The sequence below is a fragment of the Rosa rugosa genome, chromosome 6 (assembly GCF_958449725.1).
Source record: "Rosa rugosa chromosome 6, drRosRugo1.1, whole genome shotgun sequence".
Lineage (NCBI taxonomy): Eukaryota > Viridiplantae > Streptophyta > Magnoliopsida > Rosales > Rosaceae > Rosa > Rosa rugosa.
Window position 1 is genome coordinate 29087333 of NC_084825.1, and position 13629 is coordinate 29100961.

The following is a 13629-nucleotide window of genomic DNA, read 5'->3' on the forward strand; positions in this document are numbered from 1 at the left end:
TTGAGTGGATACCAGTGCACAAAGAGACTGAAAATAGGTGAACACCTCAAATTTATTTTGCATAGGGAATAACCAGGTATATCTAGTACAATCGTCTATGAATAGAACATAGTATTTGAAGCCATCAATGGATAGATGTGGGGAAGGTCCCCAAACATCAGAGTGAACAAGGTCAAAAGGCTTCAAACTCCTAGTACTAGAATCAACAAAAGGTAGTTTCTGAAATTTGCCTAATAAGCATGGCTCACACACACTAGAAGTAGAGTCAGGAATGCTCTTTATATTACATTTATTCAGCATGATTCTAACAATTTCATTTGAAGGGTGCCCAGACCTTTGATGCCACAATGAGTTCTTCACCATTGCTCCCACAAAAGCTGATTGTTGGTCTAGTTTCTTGGCTGGACTTGAGACTTCACTTTCTGCAGATTGTTGAATTATCAGTGGCAGGTCAAAAGGAATGGGGTATAGCCCTTGTTTACACTACACCAAAAACGTTAACACACAACACTTTTTGCACAACGAAAAAAAAAAAAGTGTTGTGTGATGAAGAAAAGTGAATCACACAACACATTTAGTAAACTTACGTTGTATAAGGTGGTTAAAATTCTGAAGTTTTTGTTTAGAAGGTCATTGCACAACGGTTACAAGAATAATCTGTTGTGTGAATGAAAAAAAAAACAGCGGCAAATTTCCCTCTTGGCCTAACTCAAATTTGGCTCCAAATTGGTACTCCAAAGGACAACAGAATAGTTATATCTGTTGTATGAGTGTAGCTTGCAAAATATCATACAACAGTTTTTTACTTTGTGTTGTCCAAGTAATGAAGATATATACTGGCAAAATTTCAATGCATCCAAAATGTCATTCATTCCCCCAAAATGAACAGACTTTGATCGAAATGTAAGTTACATATATGTACTCCTACAACGTAATTTCTTATTTATGTTGTCTAAATGAGAGATACCTATCCCTAGCGCCAAAACTGGTACTATGATTGCACATAGGCGGGAACTATCGCTCCTTGCTCCCTCATCTCAAATTTAAATTATGTATAATCAGACAACATAACTTCACATACGTGTTGTCTGATTCATGAATACTTTTAAAAACCAAACCCCCGCGCCGTGATAGCTATTATCTCCCACTTGCACAAAATAACACTTAAACAAAATAACAAATAACCTTTTCTTCGAGCATCTCTCCTCAAAACATCATCTCCTCTCGCGTTTTACTGTCCCTTTTCCTAGATTGCTCCTCTCCCTATTGTCTCCGCAATCCCTTCCTCCATCTACATCATGATCTTCGCCTACACGCATCACCGCCAAGATTAGGGTTCTATTATCTCGACTCAGCCATCACTTAATTCCATTTGTGAAGAAATAGGGTTCTGCGTATTAGGAACTGGGAAGAAGGAGGAGGTTATTCAATCCGCTGAAGATTAGGGTTCTTCGATCTCTAGGTTTACAACGTCAATTTAGGGATTTGTGGGCTACTCGATTTGGGGGTTTCACAGCTACTCGATTTGGGGTTTTACGGCTCTTCGTCCTCTCTTCGATTTGGGATTTCTGGGCTTGTGTTGGTCTTCGAATGAGAAAGGTAATGGAGCCTGGGCTTTCATCTGGGCGGTCTGGCGACAAGGCGACTAGGCGGGTTTTTTTTTTTTTTTTTTCCTTTTCGCGACATCTAAAACGGCCTAAACCATTCAATCCCCAAATCAATGAGATATTGAGACCTAATCTGCCTAAACCATTCGATCCCCAAAACTCCTATTCGCTCTCCGGTCTCTCCCTACCAAGCCACTGCGCCTCTGCATCCCTCGTCCACGCCTTCACCGCAGCTCCCCCGAACCACCGCAGCTCTCCCCAAGCCACCGCAGCTCCAGTGCTTTATCTCGGCGGCTTCAGACTCGCTTTGTAATGCGCGCCGCCTTCAATCTCTAACTCTGTAAGTCCCTCTATTCCCTTGAATTGGATGTTTGAGTTTCTCATTTCTGTTCAAGCTCTGATTGTTTGGTAGGGACTAGGGAGACAAAGTTAATAATCGACTGTTTTGACTAGAAGCTTGCTAGCTAAGTGTTCTGTAATCTCACCAATTTCATTAGAGATTCAAGTTTTGATCGAATTTTAGTGATTGATGGTGAATGTTGGATGATCAGGACTCGTTCACGCGGTGCGTTAAGTCGAATCCTCCGGAGCCGTGGAATTGGAATATCTATTTGTTCCCCTTGTGGTGTTTCGGAGTGGTGATTCGATACTTTGTTCTATTTCCGGCAAGGTTAGAGCCTCTATCTTCTGCTTACATATTCAAACTTCCATGCATTTATGCCATCAAGCAACGAAATGTGCTGGTATGAGGTTACTGGTATAACAGGACATTGTCTCGCTGATTATTAGTTGATGGTGCTTGCCATTGTCGTTATTGTTGTTGTCTGTTTAGCTATTGAGGGGCTTAACTTATTGTGCAGGGTACTGGTCTTGACTATTGGATGGATAATTTTCCTTTCGGCATTCATTCCTGTGCACTTCCTACTCAAAGGCCATGAAAAATTGAGAAAAAATTTAGAGGTTCAGATTGTTTTATTACATTTCTATACTTATCATGTATTGCATTTTTTCCTATTGTCTGAAAACAAGGTTGGATTTTTGTGACTGCCTTTTATAGGAATCAGGTTAAATGAAGTAGTATTGCATAATCTTTCACAGACTGCTACAATATAGTTTGGGTTACACATGTATTATCTTTTTATGCACTCTAAAAAATAGTTGAACTGTATTTTGCCATTGTTCTCAACATAAGGTATTTGCCTTTTTCTCTAGTCTTTGTCTAGCAAGTGTGACATGTGCATAATCCTCAGGGTGGTAGTCCTAGTCTATTATAGCATAGGGCATAATACACTTATATTCTTGATGCTCCTTCATCTGGTCTTGCTTTCTACATTGAACATCCTGTACTTATTATGCCCTGTTGTTTCTTTTTCCTTCAGAGATGTTTGGTGGAGTTAATGTGTAGCTTCTTTGTTGCATCTTGGACTGGGGTTGTGAAGTACCATGGACCAAAGCCTAGTATGATGCCAAAGCAGGTAGTTTTAACTTTAATGTTCCTTTTTTTTTTTTTTTAAATAACCATATTCATTTGCTCCTGTCCTTATATTTTCTTTCCTGGTTTGAGCAGGTTTTTGTGGCCAATCATACTTCTATGATTGATTTCATCATCCCGGAACAAATGACGCATTTGCTGTAATTATGCAAAAGCATCCTGGATGGGTTGGTAAGCGTTATTGCTAATATTGTTATTTATTGGAATTCCATTTTTGAAAGTGTTTCTGCCAAAACCTCTAAGGAAACTTGAGTCACTTTCATGCACAGGGTTCTATACTTGTCTGTATCATTGAAACGTCGGGTTAGATTTGCCCGATTTATGTAGTGTAATTACTACAATTATCCATCTTACATGTAAGTTCCTCAGGCCTCTGATGGAAGTGAAGTTTTCTGGCTTTGTGTGATTTTATTTTATTTTCATGGTTTAGAAAATGAATTTAGTAGTGTTACCATATTTTTTCTTGTACATCAATGAATCTTTTGTAAAAGTGGCCAAGTGAAGAGCCAGGTTTTGGCCTTTTGGATCTATGCTATTTTTGTTTGCCACAAATAATAACAGTCAGGAATAGGAAAAATCTAAGTTCGCATTTTGCATATAATAAATGGAGTCCTTATGATTTTTATTTTCTTGGAGAAAGATGAAATCAAACTGATTATTATCTCTGTTTATGCCTCACATGAAGGATTGTTGCAAAAAACTATTTTGGAGAGTGTGGGATGTATCTGGTTCAATCGTTCAGAATCAAAGGATCGGGAAATTGTTGCGAAGAAGTAAGTATAAAAAGAAAGAGCATGCTGGATTTCTGTATTAAATTGTTGCCCATGTTGTTGGTATATGAATTTGTTTCTATTAAGAAGTTCTTGGTCTTTGTCGTTTGATCTAACTTTTTCTTTTATTTGTTTATATGTTTAGGGTGCATTTGAGCTTGGCTGCTCAGTTTGCCCTGTCGCAATTAAGTACAATAAAATTTTCGTTGATGCATTCTGGAACAGCAGAAAGTAAGCTTGAATTCTGACAGACTAATATAATATGCACTCAGACTTAATTATTTACTTGGAGAATGGGTTTGTTCCTTGACATATCTTTCTTATTATGACCAAGAAAGTTGTCTACTCATATCTACTCTGAAACTAGTATAATGGAAAGCATGAAGTGTTTCAATGCCAGTAAACACAATCGTTATAGTCCAATCCTTGTGAGCTGGCCATTGATGGTGCTCTTTGATATTTTTTTGCTTTAGATCCATGATTTGGAAGCCTTTAGCAATGCTTGGGCTGTTGTTATGCTGTCCATGGTACCGTAAGGGTTTATATAATATGGTTTTGTTGCAGGCAGTCCTTCACAATGCATCTGCTACAGCTTATGACATCATGGGCTGTTGTTTGTGATGTGTGGTATTTGGAGCCCGAAAATATGAAGCCTGGGGAGACTGCCATTGAATTTGCAGAGAGGTAACTAGTCTTTCCTGGGCTTGTATTAAGAACAAAGTGCCTTGCCCCAGGTCGGTCTGATCTTGTTTGATCTCCACCATTTTGGATACTTCATTGCAGGGTCAGGGACATAATTTCTGTTCGAGCAGGACTTAAGAAGGTCCCGTTATTTCAGGCTATGGAGTATTTATTAGTGTGTAGGGAGCAAGGAGGTAGTTCGTCACCAAGAGAGTTCTACAACTTTTTGACTAAATTTCAAAAGGCATCTAGGTAATGCATTTTTTCTCTACAATTCTGTCTTGAAAGCTCATTTGAATAATATATATATATATATAATAAATAAATCTGTAAAAAAAGCCATAAGCCAACTTTTTGGACATGCTCAATAAATATTGCTAATACCTTTTATAAAAGCAACATCTGATAAAACCATTGGGTTAGGGGGAACAAAGAGACATTTTGCAAATATATTTTAGGAGTTATCCATGTGAATTTACTTGGTAAAAGATCAAGTAATACAAGAAAGAAAAGTACACGAGTGCCACCATCCTCAGCATTAGTACTTGTTGCTTTCAAATTTGTTCCAAAGGGTAGCATTCTCATTTTGTTACAGACATCTTCAAATGTTTGACAGTATCTCGTTTCTTTTCCAAAACGAAGTTAACATTTAACTTGCATGATTGTGTAGAAAACCTGGTGCTGCATGGAGATTTAATAGTCCCTGTGTCCTGTTTAGTGTTTACATGTTTCTTACTCATTACATTCAAATTTTAAAACCCAGAATTTGTTAATTCTCTGCAGAAATTTTGCAAAACGGCAATTGACATGGTTTCGTAACGAGCATATCTATCACTGGTTTGACGCTTCCAAACCCTTGGTATGCTCTCCAATTTGTTTCCATTATTTGCTAGAGATGTAGGTAACTCTCCCCTCAGCTTTATGTATTATTTCTCACACTATTTCTTTGCACCTGAGAATGGTTAGACATATTAGCTTTAGCAATTTTTTTTTTGTCATTAATCAGTATGGGCATCTGGAATTGTTAAATTATGCTCATGTAAATTTTGTGTACTCATCTCACACTGGACAAGTTTTGTAGGATACTGTTCTAAACTTTATTTGTGATGCATACCATGACAAAAGTGGAAATTGGGTTGTGCCTGAATCACTGCAAATGAAGAAAGAATTGTCAAGCCGCTGAGAAGTGTCTGAACTAAAGAGCAACCGAACTAAGAACAGGTATAGTATATGAACATTGAATGGTTTTAGTTATTGTTGAGTTGGAAAAAAGGGCTAATATATAGTTTTGTTTATATGCAATCGTGCAGGCATTTTATCAGACATGAAGATTGTTCAGATATTCTAGACTGGATACAGAGAACACAAGGCTGAAACAATGAATTGTCATTTAATATTCACTTCCTTGGTGCTTGATTTTTGCCAAAGCATCTGATATGATCAGACAGAACTATACTTGAGTAGGGATAATCTTCTCCTTACCGGCCAAAAAATCTCATCACAGAGTTTGTTTCTTTGGATAGGTTAGCTTTTAAGGCTCCAGCTTACTGCAGCTTTTATGTTGAGTCCTATAATTCTTTTCTTGAGATGATGTCCCAAGTAGATGGGCACGCACTATAATTCATTTCTTGTTTAAAATGTTGGCTTCAATGATTGGGAAATACACCCTTTTTTGCTCTTGTATTGGTTAGATTTCTCATTTGATAGTTTGCAATGGTTGTATTTAACGACATACTGTTCGTTTGGTAAATGGACCAAATGAATGCACAATCTAATTCAGGAATGGGATGTTCAAATGATTGCACAACAGATTAGATATAATGATCACTGCCTGTTGTCTGAATGGCCAAAAATGGGACTTAAATCATTGCAATCAATCATATCACACATCGGTTTTTAACGAATCAGTGTCTGATTCTAATTTATACTCAGACAATAGAATTAATTGAACTCTGTTGTCCTAAAAGTTAATCACACAACAGAACCAATTGAACTCTGTTGTCTTAATAGCTAATCACACAACAGAATTAATTGAACTCTGTTGTCCTACAAGTTAATCACACAACAGAAGCAATTGAACTCTGTTGTCCTAAATTTAATCACACAACAGATATAGTCTAAGAACTGAAGTTTGAAGAGCAATCAGACAACAGACAAAATAAAAAAATGTTGTCTGACATGATTAACATACAACGGTTGCAAACTGGCACTGTTGTCTGAAGACGCCCCTAAACTGCTGCGCAGCTGCACGCTTGGCATCTGCCGAGCCATCTGCCGAGCTATCAAACAACAGTTATAACACATACCTGTTGTCTGTGTATTTATCACACAACTGTGTTCCACCGTTGTCTGATTTTTCATCAGACAACGGCTCACTCTACAACGGTTACACTTCAAATCACACAACGGTTTTCTGCCGTTGTCTGATAACAAAATTGGTGTAGTGTTACTCAGTCCTTGGTAGAGGATTTTGCCCAACACCTTGTCCTGTATCACACACATAAATTCATCAAACCATACTAAGCAATTATTCTGTTTACACAGTTGGTATATAGAGAGTAAGTGAGCTGCAAGCTCAGGGATAAGGAGAATATTATTGAGCTTGAGTGATCCCAGCAATGCATTTCCAGTGTGAGTGATTTTAAGTTGAGAGCCATTACCAATTTGAACTGCATCAGTAGCAGGATATTGAACAAGGTTGTTAAGGACTTGAGGATCACTAGTCATGTGATTAGTGGCTCCAGTGTCGGCAAGCCAAAATTGAAGAGCATTGGTTGTGGCTGCAAGCATGGCTGTAGCTTCAGACTCATTGTTTTGCTGCTGTTGATTTGGAAATCCAATGATGTAGTAACACCTATCAGCTGTGTGATTCTTCTTGCCACAAAACTGACAACCAATACCACCACCATTAAAACCAGGATCTTGCTGAAAGGTTGGAAGTGATCGACAGGTTCTAGCTCCATGACCAACTCTATTGCAAAGCTGACAGGTGAGAGAATTGCCTGCTGCAAAGTTCCTTGTATTATTGCCACTTCATTTGTATTAAAACCAGTGTTGTTGAAGCCAAAGCCAACATTGGTAGCATTTCCAACTTGGTTACCAACTTGACCACCATATGGAAGTCGAAAACCACCACCATTGTTAAACCTGTTGTTCCCACCATTGTTGTTAAATCTTGCCTGACCTCTTCCAGCAAAGAACCCAGTCATCCCATAAGAATTGTCATTCAGAACATAAGGATTAATAATGGATGGAAAACCATAGGGTAAAGCAGGTATAGGAACATAGAAATGCTGAGTTGGAATAGAGAGGACAGATGTGACTGCTTGAGGGGTGAAACCAGGTGGAACCACTGGAGCAACAGATGGAACAGCAACAGCTTGAATAGCATAGCCTTGAGGTGCAAGAATATTAGAGCTAGATGGTGAGCTGTGAATCATGCTTTGAACTTGAGGCTGATTAGTGGATAAAGTAGGAGCTGCAACAGAAGAAGACATTGTGGATGTATGAGCATTGAGTGAAGTTGTTGCAGGACTGCTTCCAATTCCAAGTGAAGAAGAGACTTGAGAGCTGTTTTTAGCCAACATTGCAGTAAGAGGTATGGAGCACTGATTTTCATTCTCTATATCAACTTCCGCAGCTTTTAGTAGAGTCTTAAGTTCTCCAAGAGAGCAACTGACAAATTGAGCTCGAATTACTGTTTTGATAGCTACAAATTCAGCTTGAAGACCTCTAAGAACCGTGACCACAATATCCTCATCATCAATGAATACTCCAACTGTTTCAAGTGCATCCCTAGCAATTTTCACTTTATCCAGATAAGTCTCTATGTCATCACTTCCTTTCCTCAAATTTTGAAGATTAGACTTCAACTGTAGTATATTCTGCCTATTAGGAGCAGCAAACTTTAGCTTTAGGTTCTCCCACATTTGTTTTGCAGACTTCCTACTGCACAGGTCATAGCTATAGGACTAAGAGTTTGACCTATCATGTTGATGATGCTTTGATCCTGAATTTTCCATGTAATGTATTCCATAGAGGTAACACTAGTGACTCCATCAGAGGCAACAACAAGTTGTGGTGGACAAGGAGTTGTGCTATCCACAAAACCAAAGAGATTCTGACCTCGAAGAAATGACTCCATTCAAAACAACCAGGTAGGGTAATTACTTTCATCCAGTAGAATATTAGGCAAGTACACAGTGGTGTGAGTAGTGTTTTGAGTAGTGGTGGAAGAAGAGGAACCAATGGTAGTCATATTTAACTTCTTTCACAACCTTGCTAGATCGTATGAGAATCAGAAATTACTATGCAGAAATCTCAGTGTATACTCAAACACACAGAGCTAGAACATACTTCATCATCAATTAGGGTTTCAGAGTTCTTCAATTTCATAAAAATAGCAATAAACGAGTGCTCAAAGACTTATGCAAGTATCAAAGTTTCAGATCTCAAGCAAAGTAGTCACAGATCTCAAGCTTAAGCTTTGTAATCAAACTTCACAACCTTCACAAAGAAAAATAGCAATAAACGAGTGCTCAAAGACTTATACAAGTATCAAAGTCTCATATCTCAAGCAAAGTAGTCACAGATCTCAAGCTTAAGCTTCGTAATCAAACTTCACAACCTTCACAAAGAAAAACTCAGATCTAGAATGAAACTTATCTGAAAAGATACTGCAAAATAGATTGTATATGAGTAGTGATGACTAGAGTCCCCGCCGGAAAACGACGCCGGAGGTCAACCCCAAATGAACCTGGCTTGTGATACCATGATAGCTGAGCAAGAGAACTTGAATATTTGAGAGAAAAATGGAAATTCTACATATGAGGCTATTCTGTTACAACGCAAAATGAGAGAGTACACCTCTATTTATACTAAGACATGAGTCACTATGTGAAGGACACGTGGATAACAGCTGTAGGCCACTAACTGATTAACCATGCATAAACGTAATTAGCAGACCTAACCAATTAGCAACTAATTAAGCAGGAAAGTAAGTCTATAAAGTAAGCCTATATTGTTAACACAACCTTCCTCAACGCCATCGCCGATCTGTTGTCGATTCCATCTCCATTACCTCAATCTAAGCCGACCCGAACGGAGACGAGCCGGAGTAGATTCTCACCGTCTCCGCGCACGAGGACAACGTCGCCAGAATATAGCTCACCGGCATTGATTGTTCTATGGTTCGTTGTGCTAAGTTTTTTATTTTCTTATAGATTTGTGGTTTGAATCATGTATTGCTACTGTTTTTGGAAATGGCAGAAACTCCTGTATTGTTTTTTTTTTTTTCATTCAATTTGATAGCTTTGGTTTGATTTGGGTAATTACTATGCATTTTACAAATGTTTTTTATTTCTGAGTAGCTTTTATATTGTTTTGAGTTATGGTAATGAAATTAGATCTTAATTTTATGCCTCATTGTTTAATTTTGATGTTATGGTATCTATGTTTCTGATGGTGTTTTATTCTGGTTTGTGTTTTTGTTTTTGTGGTTGAATTCTGGCAATATTTGTCTTGCACGTGCATCATCTCAGAAAGAGAGCAAGTGAAGCGGTTTTCAATGTTGGTGAGAGTAGCTTTTAGAGTTAGTGAGAGTAGCTTTTGGTTTGGTGAAAGTTGCTTTTTGTTGTTGGTGAGAAGAGTTTTTGATGTTGATGAAAGTATCTTTTGTTGTTGGTGAGAGTAACATTTGGTGGTGATGATTGTAGCTTTTTGCGGTGGTTATAGTAGTTTTTGGCGTTGATGAGAGTAGCTTTTGTTGGTCGTGAAGGTAGTTTTTTGCTGCGGTGATAGTAGCATTTTGCGTTGGTGAGAGTAACTTTTGTTGTTGGTGAGAGTAGTTTTTGATACAAGAGTAACTCTCTAATGTTAGTGAGAGTAGCTCGTTGGTGTTGGTGACAGTAGTTTTTAGTGTTGGTGAAAATAGCTTTTGGTGTTGGTGAGAGTAGTTTTCTGGTGTAAGTGAGAGTAGTTTTCTGTTGTTGGTGAGAGTAGCATTTGTTGCTGGTGAGAGTAGCTTTTGGTATTGGTGACAGTATCTTTTGTTGGTGGGGATAGTAGCCTTTTGTTTTAGGGAGCATAGGTTTTTTGGTAAGGAGTAGCTTTTGTTGTTGGTGATAGTAGCTTTTGTTATCTCGCCGGAGGTTGCCGGAAATCTCACCAGGGTAGCTTTTGTTGCTAGTGACAGTACCTTTTGTTGCTAGTGATAGTAGCTTTTGTGACCTCTCTGGAGGTTGCCGGAAATCTCATCAAAGTAGCTTTTGTTGCTAGCCACATTAGCTTTTGTGGTCGTCGGAGTTTGCCAGAAGTTGGCCGAGGTCTGCCAAAGACCCGCCGGAAGTTGACCGGAGGTCGGCCGGAGACCCGCCGGAGTTGACCGAAGACCTCGCCGGAGAGGAGAGAGAGAATGATTGTTGATTTTAATGTCTTTTATGTAAATCCAAAATATAATATCTTTTTTAATCTAGTGGCCTTATGAGGGAAAAAAACTAGTTGATGGCCTTATGGCTAAAAAAACATTCAAAGATGCACTTATATGTAATTAACCCAATTATTTATGTGTAATACTACAAAAATCATAACATGTTTGATTTAATTTTCAATTTCATTAAATATCTTTAGGTACGAGTCAAAATTTATCGACAAGATTGTTACAGTGATCGGAGATAAACTACGGCGCATGCACACCCTTAGGTCTTACATGGTTGGAAATTGGAATCCATTCCCGGGCCAAAAACATTAATTTATGGTTACGAGATGGATCAATTGATGTTGGCATTCTTGTGATTTTTGGGATGCGTGGTATAGGAAAGACAACGATTGCGAAATTTGTTTATAATCTGAACTTTGGAAGATTTGAAGGAAGCAGTTATCTTGAAAATATCCACGAAGTTTCAAAACTCCCTGGTGGCTTAGTTCAAATACAAAGACAACTTGTTTATGATATTTTGAACGGGAGAAAAGGGAAAATACATGGTATCAGTGAGGGAGTAGCTAAGATTGAACTCGCCATAAGCTCGAAAAGGGTTCTTATTGTTCTTGATGATGTGGATCATATGGACCAACTACATGCAGTATTTATGAGGAAAAATCAGTTTTATCCAGGAAGCAAGATCATCATAACAACTAGGCGTTCGAGATTATCCAAGGATCCTCAAGTTACTAAAGTTCATAATGTTGAAACTTTGGATTACGTTGAATCATTGGAGCTATTCAGTTGGCATGCTTTTGGACAGAACCATCCCATTGACGGTTACATGGAACTCTCAAAAAAGGTAGTAAGCCACAGTGGAGGACTCCCATTAGCACTTCGAGTTTTGGGTTCTTCTCTAGTGGGGGAGAGCAAAGCTGTCTGGGAAAGTGCATTGCAGAAATTAGAAAGTATTCCACATAGTGAAATCATGAACAAACTTCGAATAAGCTACGATTCTTTACAAGATGACCATGACCAAAAATTATTCCTCTACATTGCATGTTTCTTTGTTGGAAAGCACAAAGGTTACATTGGTAGGGTATTAGATGGATGTGAATTCCAAACAGCTATTGGCGTTCAAAATCTCGTTGATAGATGTTTAGTGACAATTGATGTGTATGAAAATGTAGAAATGCATGAAATGCTTCGTGAAATGGGAAGAGCATTTGCAAGAATGCACAAACTAAGACTACTCTGGCTTAGTCATGTACAACTCAATGGATCTTATAGAGAATTTCCTACAGGATTAAGATGGTTGTGTTGGGTAGCATTTCCTTTGAGTTCTATACCAAATGATTTTACTTTGGAGAACCTTGTCTTTCTTGAAATGCAGTACAGCAGCTTGAGGCAAATGTGGAACGGAACAAAAGTACGTTACTCTACTCTTTGCCTTTCCCTTTTCCTTTTTTTGTTTCTTTTCTTTTTAGCTTTATGAATATTTTCCTTTACATTTATAAGAATTAACTACCTAAAATGTATTTTCTTTTTTCTCTTCTTTTCTGCTTACATGTACAGTTTCTTCCATCATTGAAAATGCTTGATGTCAGCCATTCTCATGACCTTACTAAGACCGCTGACTTCTCTCTTTGCCCCAATCTAGAAACACTTATTCTTGTAGGTTGTCGAAGCCTGATTGACGTCTATGAATCCATCGGAAACCTAAAGAGACTTGTTTACTTGAATATGAAAGATTGTGAAAGCATTAGGATGCTTCCAAACACCATTTCTAGGCTTAAAGTGCTTGAAACTCTTATAATATCTGGCTGCTCAAATCTTAATGAATCTTCAATGAAGATGATGAGGAGCATGGAATCTCTGAAAGTATTTGAAGCAAATAGAATTCCAATAAATCAATTACAGACTACTACTGGGGAGAATACCATTGAATCATGGCCTCAAAGAAGTCCTTGTATATTGAGTACTTCTTTACCATGCTCTTTAGTATCTTTAAGTCTTAGTGGATGCAATCTTTCAGATGATGCTTTTCCTATCGATTTTGGTAACCTATCCTCAACATTACAAAGACTAAATCTAAGTAACAATCAAATTTGTAGCCTACCAATTTGTGTCAGAGGTCTTACCAAGCTCAATGAACTCTCCTTTTCCAACTGTTCGATCAAGACTCAAATCACTTATACAGCTACCAAAAGTAGAAGGCCGGTGAACTGAATTTGGAAGATTGCACATCATTAGAAAGAATAACGTATCAATCCAGTTTGTGCCAAGCAAAGACCACCTTTTTGGGTTACAACCGAAATCTAGTTGAGTGGGAGTATGAGTATAAGTTAGTACCCATAGGAACAGTTGATAAAGAAATGGTCAACCATTTGGGCTTGTGTAACTTGGATTCTACGCCAACCATCAAGATACGGCATCCTTGCATGTACGGTTATGATCTGTGTCCTATCCAGGTGCGCACGCCTGCCTCATTCGAACACCAGCTCTAAGCTATGTTGTTTACTAATACATGATTTGCAATTTTGCATATATGTCATATAGGGACTATATGAATATGGCATATTCAGCACATTTGTAAGTATATTGGGCTATTACCATTCAATGCATGATTTCCCATTGTCACAAGGAAACCGGAGCTTCAAG

General features: G+C 38.1%; 1 protein-coding gene and 2 pseudogenes across 1 annotated transcript; 2 read left to right on the top strand and 1 right to left on the bottom strand.

The window, feature by feature from the left end:
* Positions 1–2143: 2143 nt before the first annotated feature.
* LOC133716545 (glycerol-3-phosphate acyltransferase 9-like) lies at positions 2144–6325 on the top strand (annotated as a pseudogene).
* Positions 6326–6368: 43 nt separating this feature from the next.
* On the bottom strand, positions 6369–9377 carry LOC133713376 (uncharacterized). Its single transcript, XM_062139382.1, has 2 exons — positions 7211–9377; positions 6369–7037 (listed from the first exon to the last, which is right to left on the bottom strand). Exon 1 carries the CDS (start codon positions 8477–8479, stop codon positions 7274–7276), a length of 1206 nt encoding a protein of 401 aa, XP_061995366.1. The 5' UTR covers positions 8480–9377; the 3' UTR covers positions 6369–7037; positions 7211–7273.
* Positions 8685–13197, top strand: LOC133716546 (disease resistance protein Roq1-like; annotated as a pseudogene).
* Positions 13198–13629: the final 432 nt, after the last annotated feature.